Raw genomic sequence first — 22,332 nt, forward strand, 5'->3', positions numbered from 1 at the left:
CAACCCCGGCAATTATTCACGTGTTTATGACTCCGGTTTAATCCCACTCCACTGTGGCTCCACTTCTTAGCTAAGTAGACTTGGACAAGCTACTTCACTTTTCCAAGCCTCTGTTCCTTAAGTGTCAAGTGTGAATATTGACAGTGCCAATATCATAGGTTGCTATAAAGAAAAAAAATGAAGCATATGTAAAAGTTGCACAATGCCCAGCACATAGTAGGGACTCAAGAAATAGGATTTGTTAAGATTGGTTCAGGAACTCTCACAAGTCACTAAAGAACTACTGCCATGGGGCTTCCCTGGTGGTGCAGTGGTTGTGAATCTGCCTGCCAATGCAGGGGACACGGGTTCTAGCCCTGGGTGGAGAAGATCCCGCATGCCGCAGAGCAACTAAGCCTGTGCACGCTACAGCTACTGAGTCTGTGCTCTAGAGCTGGCGAGCCACAACTACTGAAGCCCACACACCTAGAGCCCGTGCTCCGCAACAAGAGAAGCCACCGCAATGAGAAGCCTGCGCAACGCAACGAAGAGTAGCCCCTGCTCGCTGTAACTAGAGAAAGCCCGCACACAGCAACGAAGACCCAACACAGCCAAATATAAATTAATTAAAAAAAAAAAAAAAGAACTACTGCCATGGACTGTTAGAACCCAAGGATTCCTTAGAGATTAATACTCCAGCCCCGACATTTTATAAATAAGAAAACGGTCCTAGAGAGATGAAAAGGTGTGACCAAATCATCCAGTCAGGGGTAAGCCCCAAGCTAAGACCCTGCAGACTGGATGCAAAGGATAAAGAGAGTTAAAGTCAGTCATATGGACACCATGTGCTGTCAGCTGGCAGTGGATCTTAGATCCTAGTGTCCCTAAGAATCACCTGAGCAATGTATAAAAATGCGGATATCTAGGCCGCCCCCCCAGTGCTGCTGATTTAGTCTGGGAGGGCCCAGGAATCTGAATTTTAACAAGCTCTGCTGGTGGATTCCAAGAGGTATTCCTCTGACCACTGGTCAAGAAACATTACAAGAGGAAGTCATCAGCCAAATAAATAACTGAGCAGAGTGCTAGGGTTGTATCCCATGGTTTAGCACAAACAAACAATGTGGCAAGCCCTACCATAAAAAATGAAGAATACTCTCATTGTACAAAAATAGTAAACGAGGTATAGCATGGCATTGCTTCATCTTCTAGATCTATTTTACAGAAGAGGAACCTATGACTCAGAGTCATTTGCCCAAGATCACATATCTAATTAGAGACAAAGAGAGAACTTCATTCTAAAACACCATTATCTTTTTACACAATGGAGAGTCTTTTTTCTAGGTACCTAGAGGTGAAGACAGTGGGCTTATGTATGTGTGTTATAGGCTAGGATCCATGAATTAATTTTAATCACCGAGAGAACAAAAAATCATCCTAGCTTTTTGATGCGTTCAAATGGAAAAGTTCTCCCATATTATTTCTGGGGCTATTATTCGTTCCATCAGCTCCCTTGTAGGCTAAAAGAAGAAACTTGGTTAGAAGGAAGAAGTAGCAGTACAATACAATGCTGGACATTTCAGAGATACCAGAAGCTCTATTCATATTAGTGCACACCACCTGCTTCCTCTTCATTAAAATCCTGCTCTTCTAATAGAAAACATATACCTGACCCCAAGGTCTATAAAGTTCTGTGCATCATCAAATTAACCACACAAGTATCCTAGTTATTGGTTACTCTGTTAAAGAATTTGGGAACTTCCTGGACACAGCTCAGATGAATCAATATGGGGTTGGATTCAGGGTCATTCGAAAGGATGGCGTTTCAGCTATTCCCTGTAGCGACAGAGCACATAAGAGCCTCTTAGCTATTTCTGGGGGCTCGCCGCCACAGACTAGAAAAGATTACTCTCTACTTCTTGGTCCAGTATTGAAGGATCTGAGAAGGTACACAGGTATAGATCTTCCACTTCTACTTCTCTTTGATGAATGCTTTAAGACAACAATAATCCCCCAACAGAGCCCCTTCTGAAAGTTGCTAAGAAACTGGGCACGACACAGCACAGTGAAAGCCATGGCCTGTTCGCAGAAAATCAGTAATATATCCTGCAGATGGATGAGGCCCATCCTCATGAAAATCCCAGAGTGCTCCAATTCATTACGTTGGTAACAGTGGCCTTAGAAGAGATTTATTATGATTTAGATCAATCTCATAGCCATTATTATTGGCCTTAGAAGGGGATTATAGAATTCTCCTTGTAGAATCAGAGGTGGAATCTGAATTAGAATCCAAATACGTAGCTAACCACTTAACCATCCTGTCCCTCCTGGAGAGAATTCCGACCTTCAGAGCTACTCCTCTGCTCTGCGACATCAGTGCATTCAGAGAATGCCAACTCCTCTTCCACGACGTGAACCCATTAAAGGAAGGAGCCTGCCATGCTTTCAACAAGGGAGGGGCAGGGTCTGGATACACGTATACAGGCCCTGAAACATTTCAACACACCTCTTTTAGAGGAGCTTCTGTTGGTTCAAACCACCAACCCCCACGAGGCATTATTTCCAGCCACTAAAATGCTTCCTGAGCTTAGACACATCTGGAAAGTTTGGGAAAATCCCACAGGAAGGAGACTGGGCCAAGAGAGCTCCTTTTCTCTTGCCATTCAGGAATCACTGCACAACGTGTTTGCCCTCCAAGACAGCCCAGTCCAGGAACCCAACTCTCAGGACTGGAGAGTCATGGTAGACAAAGGAGTCCTTTGGGGAACAGAACCAATGGAGAATGTTTGGGGTCTTTTACTAACCATGTGCCAACCAGAGAGCTCATGCAGACCATGTCAATCAAGGTCCCTCAGAAAAATGGGACTCACCCCAGGTGGTTTAAGAGAGAGAAGTTAATGTTGGGAACTAGTTACAAATGTGTTGGAAGAGCTGAAAAGAAAATAGGGGACAGTGAGGCAACCTAGAGACTAGCAATAGTAAGAAGCCACCACCATCCCCAGGGCTGGAGGAACAAGGAAGAGGTGCTGTTACTAGGGCCCAGAGGATGGAGCTGCCCAACTCCAGCTCTTTGTGGAGCTGGGTCCACAAAGGGATCACGGAGAAGGAATTGGTGTCATTGCCTGAGATAGCGCTGGAAGCAAAGAGAGGGAGGCAGAAAGACATGGCTTCTCCCATACCTCTGCCCTACATCCTCCCTCCAGGGCCCCAGACTAAGCAGAATCAATGGAAAGGGAACCTGGGGAAGGCAGATCACACTGTCAGTTCCCTGTGGTACCAAGTAGAGCAGGGGAAAGGCAGGGAGTGGACCGAGAGCAAAGAAGCAACTGACTGGCATGACCCACTAAGGCAGGGATTCCTGATTCCCAATTTGCAGATGGGAATCTTTAAAAAACAAAACCTTGAAGCCTAAACTGGTAAATCTCCAAACTGGTTACTGATTCCACACCCCTGGACTTGAAGTTTGCCAGAATTCCCTGGAGGGGGAGCTACAGCCATCCACAGGCCCTCTCCTCCCTGAGCTCAGGGGCTTGACTGCAAGTCTTTTCCCCTCACATTCCCCAGCACATGTTTCCAAACTTCATTTCCCATACCTTCTGAGGGCCACCATCTCTTTACAGAAGCCAGGGTTCTAAAAGAAGGAAGCAGCACTTGAGGGTGGGGAAGAAGGGAACGGTGGGCTGGAAGTAATGGTGGGGAGTCAGTGCGGGGGAGAGAACCTTTGGACTCAAGATTCTGCACAAGAAGTCCCTTCTGATCTCCAAGCTAATTCCTGATGGCAGCCATTGAGGTCTGGTGGAAGAGTGGAAGTTGCCACACTGTCACATAAGCAGGGAATGGTGTGTGTGCCGAGCAAGCCCAGCTCTTGTCTCCCCGCCCCCAGGCCTGCTCATCCTCCTGGACTAGCCCAGTCAATGAGCGATAACCTCATCTACTCACTTACTTACATCAGAAACAACCCCTCCTTCCAGATCCAATCTCTGTGCTTAAATGCTGTTGATCCTGCCTCCTTACCATCTCCTCTCTTTTCCTTCTTCTCCATCTCAATGGCCACTGTTTCCATTCAGGCCCTCATTTCTTTGCATCTTATTTCAAGTCCCTCCAAACCTGTATGGCAAACCCCTGCCCAAGAGGGCCCTGTAGAGTACAAATCCGATGTCATGGCCCTGCTGGAAGTCTCTGTGGGGCTTCTGAGAGCCTTTGGGATCAAGTCTGATTTGCCCTCCCTTTCCTTGCTTTGTCTTTGTACACAGGCCCCATTTCCCCACCCCCACCCGTCGCAGAGACACCCACCTACCCTCCCCAGTAGCAATAAAGAAGGACCATTTGCAGTTCTCACCGCGGGGCCTTTGTTCATACAGCTTCCTCAGCCTCCTTCCCCATCCACCTGGCAAGTACTGATACGCCTTTCAAGTCTTATCGGTATCTCAAACATTACACCTTCCTCTGAATCCTTCTCTGACTACACCTTCCCTGGTGAGGATTCTGGCCACCCCAGTACTGATGCCCACACTCTCTTCTGTTGAAGTTCCCTCAGCTCCTTCTCGTATGTATTTATGTCTGTCGTCCTCTACTAGGTGTTTTCCCTCTGCTGCATGGTTCTTCAGGGCAGGAAATCGGGCTTTATTTGACTTCATATTCCCAGCATTTGGCACATATATCTACCCAGGAAAGATCTGAAGGTAGTAAAGGAAGGAGGAGGGAGAGAAGGATGGAAGGAAAAGGGAGTGTCAAATACTAACTAGTCTAGTCTAGATAAAAATAGAAGAGTTATAAGAGGATCCACGTCTATGGTTAGAGCACACACACAAAGGACTCTTATTACAATTACAGGCTCTAGAAGATTTATTGCTAAAGATTTTAAGCTGTAATGTATACCATTTCTTAACTGAGGAAAAATATTAGATTTCTAGGAGAGAAAAAAGTGACCAAGACTTCACAGATGCTATGGCCGGCGCTCAGCCAACTTGTCTCAGTGGGTTTTCTTTGAAAATACCTGGCCTTTGGACAACCACAACATGTAATGAGACCCCCTATGCACAGGGGTCCTAGAGACAAATGAAGCCTTTGGTAGAGATGTCTGCTGTTTAATAGGTTAGAGGCTGGCTCTTGGGCAGGACTAGCCTTTTGCAGGCAATGGGATCAAATGCTGACACGCTTTCAGCAGAGGCAGTCACAGGGATCTTGGAGCAAGGTCTAATGGGAAAAGGGGGAAAGAGGGGTAAAAAAAAGGTAAGGTTAGTTCCAGAATGGAGCCCCTAGTAGAAAATGGAGGTCAGTCACTAAGAAGAGCCTAACATTCCATTTAAAAAAAAAAAAAAAAAGGTTCTGATGAACCTAGGGGCAGGACAAGAATAAAGATGCAGACATAGAGATTGGACTTGAGGACACAGGAAGGGGGAAGGGTAAGCTGGGACAAAGTGAGAGAGTGGCATGGACATATATACACTACCAGATGTAAAATAGATAGCTAGTGGGAAGCAGCCGCATAGCACAGGGAGATCAGCTTGGTGCTTTGTGACCACCTAGAGGGGTGGGATAGGGAGGGTAGGAGGGAGATGCAAGAGGGAGGGGATATGGGGATATATGTGTACATGTGGCTGATTCACTTTGTTGTGCAGCGGAGACTGGCACAGCATGGTGGGGTAATTATACTCCAATACAGACGTTAAAAAAAAAAAAAAAAAGAAGAGCCTAACATTCCAATGCATGACCAGTACAGGACTCTATGTCTGCAGAGAATACTGTCTAAATAGCTACAAACAAGAGAGAACAGCGTGGTATGAGCACAGCTGTCAAAGGGGTGAGGCCACATTGGATCTACTGAACTTGTATTTTAAGGAGGCACCTGTAAGAGAACACAGAACGGCCAAGCCTTCCCATTTCACTAGACAGTGACTGAATCTTCCTCAGGGTCCTGGGATAAAACTTCCAGAGAAGAACTGACAACTCAGGAAGGATTTAAAAGGTAAACCATGGCACTGACTACTCTGTGGGGAAAGTGAGTTTGCAAGGAAAGCGTAAAGAGGCAGGTATGGCTTATATGTCATTCTGCATCGTCCATGAGGGAAGGGATGTCTCCCCACCACCGTACCTCCTAGCCTGCAGGTTCTCACTGGAGGAGACCATGAACAGGTACATGATCTGTCCCCACTGTGGGCAAGAATCCACAGAGACTATCTCTTTCTGCTTTGACGATACATGGCAGAACACTGAAGCCAAATCGGAACGTGGAGAAGACTCTGGCTGGAAAGGCCAGAACTCGGAAGTTGAGAGAGCAAGGGCCAGGATGCCCCCTGAATGGATGGCGAGATCCAGAGGACCATGTCTCATGGAGCTCATTCTTCCTCAAGGGTGTTCCGTTGCCACCCAGAGCCACATTGTCATAGGAAATAACTAATGATTATTTAACAGAGATAGACAAAGCTCTCTTAAGACAATGACTCATTTCACTCTTTGAAGGAAGCATTCTACCTGATACAACCATGGAAGGTGGCCACACCCCAGTGGCTGAATGGAGAAATGTTCAGCAATTAATTCCAAGCAGTGTGTGTGAATAATCTTACATTAACATGGGGCTCAGGACAGGATAATGGTTAAGAACAGAAGCATGTAGGGAAAAGAGTGTGTATGTATGGGGGGACCCCCTTAGAAGCTATGTGATTCAGAGCAGTTTTTAAAAGCTCTGTAAACCTCAAGATGCTCATCTCTAAAGTGTACCTAGTAACACGTCTCTCACAGGGTAGCTGTGAGGCTTGAACAAGAAAATGCCCACCAAGCATTTAGCACAGCAACTGGCACAAAGGAAACTCTCAATAAATGGTCGGGTAGACCGAGCAAAGCAACCGGAGAGCCAGGGCTGTGGAGACTTCGGGTGATCTGTGCTCAATCCCTTCCAGACACACCAGATGCTTCAATTCTAACTTTCAGAGGTTTTTATTGATGTGCCTCTTTCTGGAAGCCTGACACTCAGAGAATTTTGTTACTTCGAGTCATGGATCATAATCCCTGCTCAGCCTCTCATTGCCAAGTCTGAGTGGAGGATTCAGCAAGCAGGCAGTGGGCAGGGCCACTGTAGCTTGGCTCTGCAAAGGTGTTCTCAAAATCACAGTCGCTTTGGTAACAATAAAACAAGGGTCCAAGACTCAAGCACACACGTTCTTTGTCCTAGATGCCAGAACTCTTAAGCACTGCCAAGCCAAGAAGTGAAATTTTCAGAAAGAGACCCTCTGTGGAAAAATCTCTGCTTCAGGCGTTTGAACTCTAAGGCAGTTGCCAGGAGCCACTGACCGACTTAAAAATCCAGGGAAGGTGACTGGAGGGTGGGTGTGCAGAGAGGAGCAACAGGCTAAGAGGAAGGTTGAGGGAAGGAAGGAATCAGCAGGTCAACGGTACGGTAACTGAAAATCCCAGATTACCTAGATCAGCAGACATCAGGAAAGCTCAATGAGTTATATTGCAGCTGACAACCAATCATGCATCAGATAACGTTTAGCATATCATAAAATGTTACGGTAACACAACTGGACTTACATACATTCAAACCAAATGCTACAGACATATCTGATTCATTTTCCCTCACACCTCCATCATGTAAATGCTTTGCTTTCCATGCCCCTACACCTAATTTCATAAGCCATTAAGATTTTGCAAGGGCCTGAACCCCACCCCGTGCACTGTTCCAATTAGGCTGAAATGCAAACCAGTACTGTCCCACGCTGCGACCCTCACAGCCACAGCTGACCCCTGGGAGAGAAGCAGAGGTCACAGGCCCAGGCTGTGCACCACCGCAGGCAGGCATACTCCCCCATCCATAGCAACCAGACAACAAGTTCTCCAAGGTGGACCTTGCTTAGGCCACACATGTGACAAGCTGTGCTTTTCAAATCATATACACAGACAGGGCAGGCAGCATTCAGTCACATGCCAAGAGTCACAAGCCCATCCTCTCCTTCCTAGTGTCCCTGCCCCAGAGTGAGAAGTGCTGCTCTAATATGTAATTCAGTAAGCTTTGGAGGTAAGCTAAATGACATTCGCGATCCAGTCATCCTCACGGAAAAGTCAGAGAGAAAAATAATAAGGACTATCCGTTGTAAGCCAAAAGAATCATCACTAAGTCAAGGCTTCGTTTTCTAGCATCTCACTTTATTCCTAAATTAAAAATAAATCCCTGCATCTCAGAGAACATGGCATGGCCAAAAACAAAAACAAAAACACTTAAGCTCCGGAGTTACACAAACTTGGTTTCAAATCTCAATACTACTACCGGATACACATCATTTATCCTCTTAGCTCGGTTTTTCTGTTGATAAAAAGGTAGATGATGAGATCTATGCTAAAGGGCTGTCGCGGGGGTTCATGGAAAAATGTACATGGAGTTATCAAATATGACACCCACAAAGGTAGGTACTCAGTAAAGGCTAATAACCCCCTTCTGTTCCTGAAGATTAAAGAGGCTTTAAATTAGTGTTGCCTGGAGCACCAGAACAGAGAAAGGATGTTCTTCAATACCAAACAGTGGGACTCCAAGATGGTAGAAAATGGGTCCCCCCAGGGCCTACCTCCTGCCTCCTTTCCTCTCTCTGTCCCACTCTTGACTTTTCAAACTAAAGATGCAAAGACTAAAAAATATAACTACAAAGCTTCTCCCATGCTAAGAAGACCAGACACACGAAAGACCAGAGAACTCCAGTTCTCTCAAACCATTGCACACCTTTAGCCTACAAAGATAGGCAACAGGAAGCTCAAGATTTTAAGGGTTACCCTCCCTGAGCACAAACGACAGTTGCAGGAGAGGGGCAATGAGAGAAGCCAGACTTGTTTGCAGGATTGTCTGTAAGTCATTCCACTGGGAAGTCCATGCTCACGGTGAAGTTCAACTTGGAAAAAGTCACTTATTCACATGTCTGGGCCCAAGAATTTAAAATGCTAACTTTTATCTGGTAATTCATTGCAATGTGGGGTGGGATGGTGCCTTTCAAAAATATTTGTCTGCAGAGTTCTATAGGACCTTTTCATGAACCACTGAAAGTCAGAGGAAATATAAATATCACATTGCCTGCAAACCTAGTAATTTGACTGGGTTGAGGACTTTTTTGCCCAGAGTTTTCCTACTAAAAGTCAGCAAAGTGAAAATAGCAACAGATTAGAAGTTGGGAGAATTTAATTCCAGTTCCATTTCTACTGCGTAGTAGTTGTGTGACCCTGAATAAGTCACCCCTAATTGCTCACCCCCCTGTGAAGGGACTAGAAAAGAATGTGGGTCTGAGGACCACCCGTGTGAGAACCACTGGAAGTGCTTACCCTCCCTGAGTGGTCACTGGGGGTGGGGCCTGGGAATCTTCATTGTTAACAAACACCTGGGATTCTTAAATTCACTGTAGTTGACAATCACTGGCTAAGATGATCCCTAGAGGGCATCTCACGCGGGACACTGTCATATTCTAAATGCTTTCGTTCTAGTGAAAGTGCTGGTTCATTTGTAAATCAGTTTGTAGTTTATGTAGATATTGAATCTTTCTCTCGCCTTTGCTTTTCCTAACCAAAGATGTTGCCTCGTTTCCTTCTCACTCATAGCTAACCAACCAAGGCTAAAATACAACATCCTGTCCAAACTTCATTTTCAAATGAGCCAAATAAATGTCAGCATCCTTGATTTCCAGGTCACTGCCTTGTCCAAGAGATCTTGTAGCTGTTTCCTATGTTGTTCCTATGTTTCCTTTGTCCCTAGCCTGACAATGAGGTCTTCAGTTTGGCTCCAAAGCCCTGCGTCTCTTCTACTTACTACAACGGCTGAGATTTCCCTAGAAATCTCTCGTTCATCTATTTGCCCTGGTTTACTTAGCAAGTTAGAACTGAGAGGGTCACTGAATAAGGAGATTTGGTACCAGACAGTGTGTAAAAATAAAACTAGTCAGAGCTGGAGGAGAATGACGGAGGTGACAAAACACCTGTGAAATGAGTGGCTCATCACAGGGGAAGTCACCTAAACATTCAGTGACTGGACCGCCCATCCAGCCCCTGGCAGTCAGAGACTGTGATCCTCAAAGAGAGAAATGAGGACATGTACTAAGTCTTCCATAAAAACAAATGTATTCAAGTTACAGCAGTATTCTTATTCACAGACACATCCTTTCTACTTTTTGGTGTTAAATTACCTTTTCCTTTTTGAAATGGTGGTAACAATTAATTTTGCAACTCTAATTGATTAAAAAATAAAAGACATTTAAAACTCTATGGTGGTTCCCCAACCCTTGCTTTGGTTTGATTTTTATTTTTTATTGACCTCACGTGGCTCAAAATCTCCTAGGAACATGGGCTCTCTCTCTCAGTAGAGGTACATGGTCTATCACAGCCAAAACATCTGAAAGGGGCACCCCCATCAGAAGCATGGGGGCAGTTGTACCCCTGCATTTTTAACTGTCAATTTCCAATGGAACCTCTTCAAGGGTAAGTTTTCTCTCCTTGACCCCATTTAGAAGTAGTGATTTTTGGAGCACACTGACTTTTTTCAAAGGGCGCCCCATGGAGTTTGGGTTTTTTGTTTTTTGTTTTTGTGAGTGGTGGGAAAGATATTGATATTTTTATTTCGAACGTGGAGATAGAAACAGGAAGTGTGCACTTAGGTACGTGAGTTACCCTTTCTCCGTCAGAGCCTGTCTTTCTGCTCTGAGTCTTAGTTCACTGTATTCATTTGCTGTTATTACATACTTTCAGGTGGAATTTCCTTACATTTTAATACACTTACCTGGTGACCTGAAAAAAGAATCCCTTTAGAAGTCCCCCTTTTGGGTTCCCCTTTTATACATTCTCCCCATCTCTCAATACCTGTTAGAGCACTTCTGATAGAAGAGTGTAGGCAGCACGTTAGATTTCTCACTTGAGCAGCTCCGAAAAGGGGGGGAACATTTATACCCAAGGCAATGTACTTGTCTGGGATTCTCTGTTCCCTTTGCTATTTCTGCAGATATTTATGCTTAAAAAGAAATTTCTCCCACCCTGGCAGCACAGCCAAACTTCTCCTCTGGTTGGATCAAGTCACCATGAAAAAAAATGTCTCTTTGCCTAAGACAAGCAGATGAGCTGGGGCAGGAAACAAGGGAACAAACATGATGAATGCCCTGGAACCACTTTACAAAGGTAGAGGGGTACATAAAACTATGACTTGTATCAGGTAAAAACATCATCTCCAAGGTCTGTCTTTGTTTCGGTGAACGTGGATATATGTTTGACATTCCTGTCCCAGAGCTGCCCTTCAGCTTATCTGGGAGAAAAGATTTATCATCTTTTCTTTAGTTATTCAGTCCTTCATTAAGCCTTTCCAACCACAGAGAGGAGAACGTGTAAGACCTGTGGAAGACAGCAGCAAAGATTTCTTATCCTTCCCTTTGGCCAAAGTCCCCAGGCTGTGTTCCCTGAAAGCAGCGGCAGAACCCCTCCCTCGCTCTGCCTCGGTCTGTGTTTAGGTCTCTGGCTTGCTTACACAAAGGAATTCCAACTAGGATTTCAAGGGAAGCCTGGTTCCTACTCTCTCACAGCTCCCAGCAGGCTGGTTCTACCAAAAGATATTCCTATATTCAATATTCTTACAGTATTTCTATAGAAGTATCTGCTTGAATTACAAGGTTTGCTGCTAACCTTTTAAAATGACAATTACTAATACTTTAAAGGAACTCTGACACTGCAAAACTCAAATCCTATGGGGAAGAGTGATTTAAATAAGCAGTATGTCCTTCTGCCTTAAGACTGGGTTCACGTATGATGCAAGGAGTTTGCTTCTGCTTTCTTTTTCATTTTCAAAAGACATGCATTGAAGGTGTAAGTGTCAAGCATTTGCCTTGCCTCTGAGGCTACACAGCTAAGATTCAGTCACAGCCTTCAAGGGGCTCACAATTCAGGTTTCACAAATGCAAGACTAGAGACAGGTACTAGATTTAACCGTGGGCAAGACTGAAGGAAGAGGGGCTGATTAGGGCTGCAGTATTACAGACTCAAACACCATCACAATAGTCACAGTGATGGTATTTGAGTCTTTTAATACACAAAACGGACACTGAGCAAAGAATTACATCACCAGAAAGGAAACACTATATACTTCCAAGATGCAAAACAACCTGGGGGCATCCCTGATGGCGCAGTGGTTGAGAGTCCGCCTGCCGATGCAGGGGACACGGGTTCGTGCCCCGGTCCGGGAAGATCCCACATGCCACGGAGCGGCTGGGCCCATGAGCCATGGCCGCTGAGCCTGCGCATCCGGAGCCTGTGCTCTGCAACGGGAGAGACCACAACAGTGAGAGGCCTGCGTGCCGCAAAAAAAAGAAAACAAAAAAAACCTGGGACTTCGAGAAAAGCCTGAGAATTCAAGTAAGAATCAAGAGTTTGAGTAACAGCGTTGGTCTTGTCAACAATTTATTGGGTATTTTAGGCTCTTCCCTCCAGTGTTCTGTAATTTCAAGGTACCTTCTAAGTAGAAGATGAAAATATTATTATAAAGTCCATTTAAATAAACCTCCTATACGAAAAAGTCACCTCTTTCCAATTTGTTGAAATAAGAGAGTCATAATATTTATTTCATCAAGGGGGTGTGAAGCTTAGTTGGGATTAATTTACTTCTTTACTCCTTCCAGGGCACTTAAAAATTTATATAATCCCATATGTGGTTTGTACAAACAGACTTCATGAGGATCTGATGAGAAATAGTATGAATATTTCATCAAGTTTTTTTCATCATTCTTTCAAGTATAGCCACCCTCATTCTAACTTTTCCAGTCCCTGGTTACAAGGCACCTGGTTACTGTGAGAGCTGCCCAAGGGAGTCCTCAGCCAATCCACTCTGCGTGCTGCTGCCTCATTCATCCCCACAGAACCTTCCCTTGCTGTAGCACCCATCCCCTCCTCTACGCTCACTGGATGCTTGATGCTGGTACAGCATGTACTCTTCACATGTTTATCTGTTTCCCCAGGTACACAGTGAACAACTACAGGACATCAACTTATACTTTGAATCTCTAGCATCTTACATAGTAAATGGCAGAGAAGAGCTGATTAAATAAACGTTCGTCAAATGAATGCATACACAAACCCTCTGCTCTTGTTAGGAGGCAAACCCCAGCCTGTGTCTTCTGAACATGCGACTTGCCCTTCTGTTGCTCTTCTTCTGCCGTTCATCCTCACCCCCACATCTTCCCTGTCCTTTCTCACTCACCTAGTGTGATCTATTTAAGGCAAGAGGTTTTCAGCCTTGGCTGCACAGTAGAATCACTGGGGGGAGCTTTATAAACAAAATGAACACTGACGCCTGGCCCCTCCGGCAGAGATTTGGATTTACCTGGTTGGGGTGCGGCCCTGGCGTTGGTATTTTGTAAGTGCCCCTGTGGTGAGTGGGAAGTGCAGCCAGGCTTGAGAAACTATGATTTAAAGTGATACTCGGGGCTTCCCTGGTGGCTCAGTGGTTAAGAACCCGCCTGCCAATGCAGGGGACACGGGTTCGAGCCCTAGTCCAGGAAGATCTCACATGCCGCAGAGCAGCTAAGCCCGTGTGCCGCAACTACTGAGCCTGTGCTCTAGAGCCCGCGAGCCACAACTACTGAGCCCGCACGCCACAACTACTGAAGCCCGTGCGCCTAGAGCCCGTGCTCCGCAACAAGAGAAGCCACCGCAATGAGAGGCCCTCACAGTGCAACAAAGAGTAGCCGCCGCTCGTCGCAACTAGAGAAAACCTGTGCACAGCAACGAAGACTCAACGCAGCCACAAATAAATTTATTTTAAATAAGTAAATAAATAAGTGATACTCAAGTCCCACCTTCTCCTGAAAAGATGAATGTGCCTCTGATGAGTTTACCTTCCTCTGGCTTCAATGCAGTTACTGTTTTAAACACTTATTAGATCACAAATCAAACACTGCCTGTGACGGTATCTCAGTGTGAGTTTGCTCTTTAACTCACACACTGCATTTTGGTTCATCTCCCGCACCGGACCAGAAGAACCTTGAAGGCAGGAACTGTGCCTTCTACTCCTTTGCATCCCCACGCCATGCACGTGGTGGACCAAAACATACTTTTGATCATTAAAAACAAAAACAAAACCAAAAAACTGAAAACAAAACAAAACCCAACAACCCAGAATCCCTAGTAGAGGCCATTTCAGTTCTACTCTAAGGATATGTCTTTGGTAAGAATAAAAATGCTGCAAAAAGGGTGGGGCAGGATTGAAGCAGAGGAGGGAAAGAGTAAATAAAAGTCAAGTGGATAAAAAGCTAAATTAGTCCAAAAGAAAATGTTTCCCAGCTTCTTAAGAGGGTTTTTTTGCAACCCCGAAGCAGAATAAACAAGAGAATTAACTTGGTTAGTGCCCTGATAAGGAGATTTCTTTCTTGGTTATATAATTTTACGAAGTTTCCAGGGTGTAAAGAAAATAATCACCCAGGGAGGACTCCTTACCTTGGACTATACAATTCAGCTCTTGGGTTAATCGGCTCGAAGATCTGCTCAGCTTGACCTGACCCCCTTCCAGCCCTGTGGCCTCAGACTAAGCCTCACATGCAAAAACCCTGTTGTAGAGCTCAGTGTCGTAGAAAGGCGATAAAACATAATCCTTATTGCATAACCTTGATCTTTTGGTGTAGTGGCCTCCGCCTGTGCATGAAAATAAAAAGCTACCCTGGTATCTTCCCCAAGTGGCCGGTGTTCCATGGGTCTGCCTACCCTAGAATGATCTAGGCAAACTCTCCTACTAAATTGTGTTAAAGGGAAATATTTGGTGCAATTACCTTAAAGGGTAGCTTTAAAGTCTTGTTCTGTGTACATATCCCAGAAAAGATTTATCTTCACATGGCTTCTCTACTTGGTCATGAAGTAAGACCACAGGAAGGGCTCACTGAATCATTAGGTACACCCTCTGCTAAATCGAGATAAGGTCATCAGATAGGGATGTGTTTTCTATATCAGGGGTCCCAAACCCCTGGGCCACGGACTGGTACTCGTCCGCAGCCTGTTAGGAACCAGGCCGCACAGCAGGAGGAGAGTGGCGGGCGAGCGAGCAAAGCTTCACCTGCCGCTCCCCATCGCCCCCCATCGCCCGCATCACTACCCGACGCATCCTCCACCTCACCCCCAGTCCGTGGAAAGATTGTGTTCCAAGAAACTGGTCCCTGGTGCCAAAAACGTTGGGGACCGCTGTTATATATCAACGTTTATCCTAGTTGCTGAGCCACAAATTTAACAACTGGTCCCAAAAGGCATGTACATTTCTATACATTAATTCAATGTATGTTCTTTTGCCTGGGGTGGCCATTTTAACACTGGCCATATTTTACTTTAATTTCTAATTATTGGTTGAAATCATGATTCAAAGACATTTAACTCTGCTCTTGATTGATTAGTAATGATAGTAACAAGTTGTCCTTTGTAGATTAACGCTGCTGACCCATCTAATAGGATATGAGTTGATAGACTGTCACTGATCTAGCCATGCTTTGCTCCCTGTTCTTCTTGTGTCTAGTGGTCTGCATTTGACCTTATGAGCCAAGAACCAAGAGCCACCAAAATCCTCCAGTCACCAAAGGTACCCAAAATAATAGCATGTGTCCTCCCAGCTACTTCTTGTTGACACTGACAAAATGGAAATGACTGGTTAATTTACTAAAGCAAAAGGAAAAGAAAAATGTGGCTCTTTTTATTTACGAATAAATGCTAACTTCTTTATTTACTAATAAATGCTAACTAGAATTAGTAAAACTAGGATCTGGGAACCTGGAATCCATGGTACCATAGATAATAAACTGAATCATCAAATCAGTGTGTACCATCTAAAATCAAAAACAGAGATAAACTACAAGTTTTCAAGGCGTAGGGTTAAGGATCCGTGAAAATGAATGAATTCACAAGGAATTTTGCTTCCTCAAATTAGAGTTTAGGTAGTAGTGCTTGACAGTCCTTAATGATACCCCTGATAGCTGCAAACAAGTATTTAGTTAACATGATTTATAACCTAAGGTACAAACCAAAGGTCATTAGGTTCTACAGGAACAATTTTTTTTTTATTTTTTTTTTTACAGGAACATTTTTGAATGTGTTCCACTGAAAGAGAAGTGATGGATTTAGAACCCAGGACACTTAAATCATCAGGGAAAATGTATCACTGAGGTAATGAGCACGCCAGGGCCTGAAAACTCAAGAATGTTCCCCTAAGTGAAAACAAGCAGCTCTATCTTCTCAGAACATGGCTGACTCAATCATCAAGCTGGAATGTTATTTACACAGTCCCAAGCAAACTAAGAAGAATCCTCTGGTCTGTAACCAAGGGCACTCAGAATGTTATGTCTGCAAAAGCAAAGTTTTTGATGATTCCTGATTCCTTGAAAAAGAGCCAGTTTACCTAATGCAGGTAAATGTTAACAACTGCCTTCCTACCACCTTACCCAGAAAGGACCACCAGCATGATATTTCATGCCTCTTTAATTAATAACTTGGATTTGTTAAATATTTAGCAAGGTGGGCAAGTCTGGCTTCTGAATTCTGCCCCATCTAACAACTCAGAATAATCACCCTGTCTTCTTCTTCCTCCCACTTGCAGGAGGGGTCGTGATGGAACCTGGTCCACACAGCAGGATAAAGTTGAGGTTAGGCATCAGGAAAAATAAACTTCCTAATTACGAAACATTTGACCAAAGGGGTCAGACTGTGGTGTTCCTTTCTTTGGAGTGGGAGGGGAGATCAAGAAAGACGTAGAACGCAACCTTTCCAGATGGAAGGGGGGAGTTCTCACCTGAGTCTAGGATAGACAACATAAAGAGACAGCTCTGAGAGTCATCGTCCTTTTGATAAGCTCTGGCATCGTTCAGTACTTTAAACTACTGGTTTATAAGTTAATGCAAAAGTACCCAGGATCTGGGAAGAGTTTATCCACTTAGCAGGGTCTGTGTGGCCTAATTATTTCAAAACATACTAACCTCAAGAGAAGGCAGCATCATTATTTAATTTGTACACAAATTATCTAGCCCTCAACAAATATCAGCTAAGAGAAATGATCATTCATTCACCCTTTAGAGGTAGAGAGTTTGAGATCCCTAGGGGTGTGGACCTTGGTCACTTACAAGCTATTGGCAAACATCGGGGGCAAGCTAACTCTCTGTTTTTGTATTTTTTTCCCTGTGGGTGACTTGTCTCCCCACTTTATTAGAACTGCTATTGAGGTAGGCAGGGAGGCTGGTTTCCTTACCCACCCTCTGACAGTGTTGGCCCAGGACAGACAGCGTGGCCAATGCTTTCAGAAGATGAACACTCAGATTGCTGGTATATCTTGTTCCCTGACCTTGACAGTCAGAGAACATTGTCAAAGCACTCACCTGTCTTCTCTCTGAACCAAGGTACTGGAGAATCAGCCGGGTGTTCACACTGTGACTCCAGGTGTTTCCTAGTGCAGCTGTCACACAGCTGGATCCAGAAATGCCTGAAACGAAACAGGGCAAAACCATGATTATGGACGCCTTATCTTGTCATGGTGTTTCACATAAACAAAAGTCCAGTCACTGCTCATTGCTCAGAGAGTACTCGGGAGCCCAGGTCTTTACCACAAAAGTTGATGAAGGAGAGAAGGAAGAGACTAAAAAGAAAAGCCAGCATGGGTTTCCTTCAGCCTCAATGAAAGTAACCACCACTGGGCTCAGAGATAACAGAGTTATATATCAGTAAGAGGTTGCACTGCAAGGAAGCTTGGAGCCATTGCTAATAATAAAACAAGGCACTCAACATCCATGGCAGAAAAGCATGACCCTACTACATAGAATAAGAGACAGTTATGAAATAGTTTTAGTTTAATAGAGTTGTTAAGACTTTTTCAGCTTGATAAGAGTCTTAATTCAATTTTCCTTATCAATATGGAAGCGGTGGCATATGTATATAAAATTCCTATGCCATTCCAAGTGCGGAACGTACACGCACCCAGAAGAGGAATCTGGAAGATCTCACCATTTCATATCTAATCTGTATTAGACATTCTTATCCCAAGAGAAACATTCTTTTACTTTCTAAGACTTTCCTATAAGGGGGAGGATCTGAAGTAAAATTTATCCGAGTTTCTAGTCTACACCAAGTTGTACTTCAGCTACTCTCTGACATCTCCAGAGCTTCACTGATCTCTCTTGGCATCACCAGGAGGAACCCATTCCTGCACTCCTCCTGTTTCTTCCGCATTAGAGGCAGGCTCGCAAGTCCCACCACTTAGAAGCCAGCCCCCGCTATCATATGTAGCACATCCTGAGGTCTCCTCCAAACTCCTGTGCTCACTTTGGCCCTGGGCCATGAGATGAGTCTTAGCCTAAGGGGGCATAGTGGCATTTGTAGTTTGCCTTGTATCCTCAAGATGCCATCTCTTTCCAATGAGGAGACCAAGTACCAAAAGGCTGAAGTCCACTGAATCAGCTAAAGCAAAATGAGGGCTTGAGTTTCTCATTCGTTGCCTGCTCAGGGCATCATCTGATATTCACTCCTCTGTGTGGAACAGGAATTCCTCTTTTCTGGGTCAGCATCTTTCAGGGTGGCCTCCCAGCTCTGCATGGTCTTAAGCTCCTGGGATCAAATAGAGCAACAGATGAATGGAATTCAGTGGTTCTAGGCTGGAGGTGATTCCGTGGGTCACGTCTAGGTGGGAGTGCTGTGGCGTCTAGAGGGTAGAGGCCAGGGATGCCGCTAAACATCCTATGAGGCACAGGCCAGTCCACACCACAAAGAATTATTCAGCCCCAGACAAAATAGTGCCGATGGTGAGAACCCATGGGATAGCAAAAGACATCCCTATGTTTTCTCTGGTTCAAGCAGGTATGGGAACGAACCGGATGGCATCAACATCCAGGGCCTCAATGAACCTGGGGATTTCAGAGGGAGGGAGAATTTAGCGAAGGAAAGAATACAGTTTAGGGTGACCTTGGCTCATCGTGCACACAATTCAAAACACACACGAATTAATTTGAAAACATATAATCTAGACTGTGCTGATCTGATCACACCACTCCCCTAAAATCCTTCCACAGTCCTTGTGCCTGAGGATAAAATACTAACTTCTGAACTAGGTGTTCTGAATGCTTTGTCATCATCTTCATCTGCCTCTCTCTCTGGCCCCATTTCTCTCAATGGATGGTCCCTTAACCTCCTGACTTCTCTGTCCCCACCCTCCTTGACCTGATAAAGCTTCCCCCTCTTCCGGCATCCAATGTACTGGCTTCTTCTGCTTCTCCTTGTATCAACCACGTTGAGTATTCCTTTTCCTTCTCCGCTTTTCTTCTCCCTCTCCCCTTAGTCGTGGGTGGACCTCAGGGAGCTGGCCATGGCCAGTTTTTTCCCTAACACCCACCTGCCTTCAGTGGCTGGGAAGGTAATGTACATCAATAAAGAGGCCAGGTGTCTGCATTTTAACACGTAGAAAGTCTTCACTACCACAAACAGATGTACTCTCTTCCATTTTTCTTGAAATACATGACCCTCTCAGTCTGTCTTTCATTTCCCCCTTTTTGATAGAGACACATAACAGAAAAGTATTTTCTGCTTTAAGAAAACCAACACTGCAACGGCAGTGGCCACTGATGTTCCTTTTTCTTGCATTTTTGCCAAAAGCTTTGTCGAGATAATTCACATGTTGTACAATCCAGCCATTTAAAGTGTACAGTTCAATGGTTTTTACTATATTCAGAGTCGATCAACCATCACTACAATCAACTCTGGAACATTTCATCACCCCCCAAGAAACTCCATATCCCTTAGCCATAAGCCTCCAGCCCCTCTTTCCTGCCCTGCAGCCCTAGGCAATCATTAATCTACTTTTTGTCTAAATATTAAGTGTTAGGAGATGACGGGGAGTAGTGGAGATTGTGGTGAATTAGACATGATCTCAAGGGGACAGCCCCTGTTCAGCTCCAGCTGCTGTTGTCACATGGCAATATGAGTTCACGGTTAGCCACACCTTTTGATCTTTTAATTTTTAAAATCAACACTTTAAGTACAATCTTCTGATTGGAAAATGTTGGCTTATTTTAAAAAATTTTAAAAACACATAAATAAACATGCTGATGAGCCACATATGAGTCATTCTCACCAAGCTTGCAATGTCTGCTCCATATGGCATGTCCTCACTGTTGACGAGGACGACACCCACAGGTGGATGATTTCTAAGCCTTTGTCTCAACCTCCCACTTAACCTCAGCACCTGTCCCCCATTTTCAACCACAAGATCTTCCTGCCTGACATAATGAATTTGGGCACCATAAACTCAGTATCTTCAAATTGAGCTCATCCCTTCCTGTATAAACGTACTCCTCCTTCTTTGGCCTTCCAGTGAATCTGGCTTGAAACCTCAGTTCCATTTAAAAATGTCTCCCTCTCCTGTGCTTCTCAATTCCAAGAAACTGTGAAGACGGATTGATTTCCCTGTAAAGTCTCACTTACATCCATTCACCCCACCCCAACCTAGATCAGACCCACATTAGCTTTCCCCTGGGGGGATGGCTGCTGTCCCTTTCTCGCTGCTCTCCACGCTCCTGTCAGTTTCTCCCTACGAAAGCATCCTCTCTTCTACCGCCCGATTAATCTCCCCAAGCACACATCTAAGCGCGCTGCCCTGCCACTATGATCAGCCTGCTCAGAAACTTTTGGCGGCTCCCAAGTGCCTTTAAAGAGTTCTAAATTCCTAAGACTGGCATTCTTGCAGCTGTGCCCGACCTGCCTCTCCACACCTCTTCCCTCCATCCCACTTCATAAAGACTCTGCTCCAGTTTAATCACTCCTTCCTCGTGCCGCCTCCACACCTGAATGCCTCTATGCCCATGCAGTCTTCAATATCACTTCTGACACGCCACCTCCCTGATCATCACAGAAATAATGCCTTCCTCCTCCAAACGCCCATAATACTCAGCTCACTCTCTCACATTACCGCCATTTTTTAATCCTGTGGTATATGACTTGCGTGCTTTTCTGACCACCCCTAATGTATATTTTAAGAGGGCCAAATCCATGTCTGATTTATGGTAGTATGCCTGAATCACGAAGTCTGAGACCCAGAGGATGCTTCATAAATAGTGGTTGAATAGTCAGTAAGTTATTCTTACTAAACTTTGAACCATGGTATATATTTGTTTTAGCAGCGGATTTACATTCTTAATTCTACCTTGCTTAAGCCAAAATTAATAGATTTACATTTTTCAAGCAAACTCTAGAAACTTGTTGCTTCAATGCCCACTAAGTCATAGCATGAAGTGAGCCTGAGTTTGCCAAGAAAGAGCTACGTGTGAATAATTAGGAGCTGCTAATTAGTTAAGCACTCAACAAAAATCTGTGGTGATACGACTGTAGGTGCACTTCCCAGGCCTAGAAGATGTTTATAGGGGTCAGAGCCACAATTGACCAAGAGTGGCTATTTAAAGAATTCCATGTGCCCAAACCAATGAAAACAGTATTAAAAAAAGTACCCACATGCCTGGCTGCTTGTCAGACAGGTAAGCTGGGGTTCTTAACCAAGGGCCATGAGTGAAAATAACCAGGGAGAAGCTTTCAATGGAAACGTTAAGTGGGCAAGCTTGAGGAGATATTTCTTCAGGAGTGCTCACAAACATTAAGCCACCACCAGAGCAATAACAGCAGGGCCTTGAAAGTTCAATGATAAGGAAAAACAATATTTTTAAAGTGCTATAAGCTAGGCACTAGGTAAGCCCTTTAAATAAGGAGGGCTTACATCTTATTTGAGCTTCATATCTTAGGTACATCTTTTCTGATCCTTACAACCACCCTATGAGGTAGGTGATATCATCATCCCTATTGACAGACCAAGGCTGTAAGAGATTAAGTAATTCTCCCAAGGTCACATGGTTGGTTAATGATAGAGTGAGGATTCGAAACCAGGCTGAGTCTTTTTTTTTGCAGTATAGTTGGTTTACAATGTTGTGTTAGTTTCAGGTGTACAGCAAGTGATTCAGTTATGTGTGTGTGTGTGTGTGTGTGTGTGTGCGTGTGTGTGTATTCTTTTTCAGATTCTTCTCCCTTATAGGTGATTACAAAATATTGAGTAGTGTTCCCTATGCTATACAGGTCCTTGTTGGTTATCTATTTTATATATAGTAGCATGTATATGACTGGGTCTTAACCATTACACCAATTAGCCTTCTCCAGGCTCATTATGTCAAATAGCTGGCTACTCTGCCAGCCCGGGGTGGGAGTGGGGAGGGGTGGGTGGCTGGGAAGGGCCTGAAGAGCCCAGAGGCCCATCTCTGGGAAGACACTGATGGAAGTATGTTGTGAGCATCTTATCAACTCATCTGAACTCTGTGTGTCACTCAGGCTCTGCACTCGGCTTCCTTTGTTCTGATATACAGT

At 44.6% G+C, this 22,332-nt stretch overlaps 1 protein-coding gene across 4 annotated transcripts in view; it reads right to left on the reverse strand.

Annotated features, from left to right (window-relative positions):
- RAD51B (RAD51 paralog B) overlaps nucleotides 1-22,332 on the reverse strand; it is a 692,465-nt gene that overhangs the window by 116,595 nt on the left and 553,538 nt on the right. For 3 of the 4 annotated variants that reach the window (XM_067732518.1, XM_067732498.1, XM_067732489.1), the window contains exon 9: nucleotides 17,322-17,425. In XM_067732518.1, coding sequence (XP_067588619.1) covers nucleotides 17,322-17,425 — 104 coding nt within the window. Of the gene's footprint in view, nucleotides 1-11,742; nucleotides 12,243-17,321; nucleotides 17,426-22,332 lie in introns of those variants that run through there. The other variant, XM_067732477.1, reaches the window with a different exon arrangement.

This window comes from Pseudorca crassidens, chromosome 1 (assembly GCF_039906515.1).
Source record: "Pseudorca crassidens isolate mPseCra1 chromosome 1, mPseCra1.hap1, whole genome shotgun sequence".
Lineage (NCBI taxonomy): Eukaryota > Metazoa > Chordata > Mammalia > Artiodactyla > Delphinidae > Pseudorca > Pseudorca crassidens.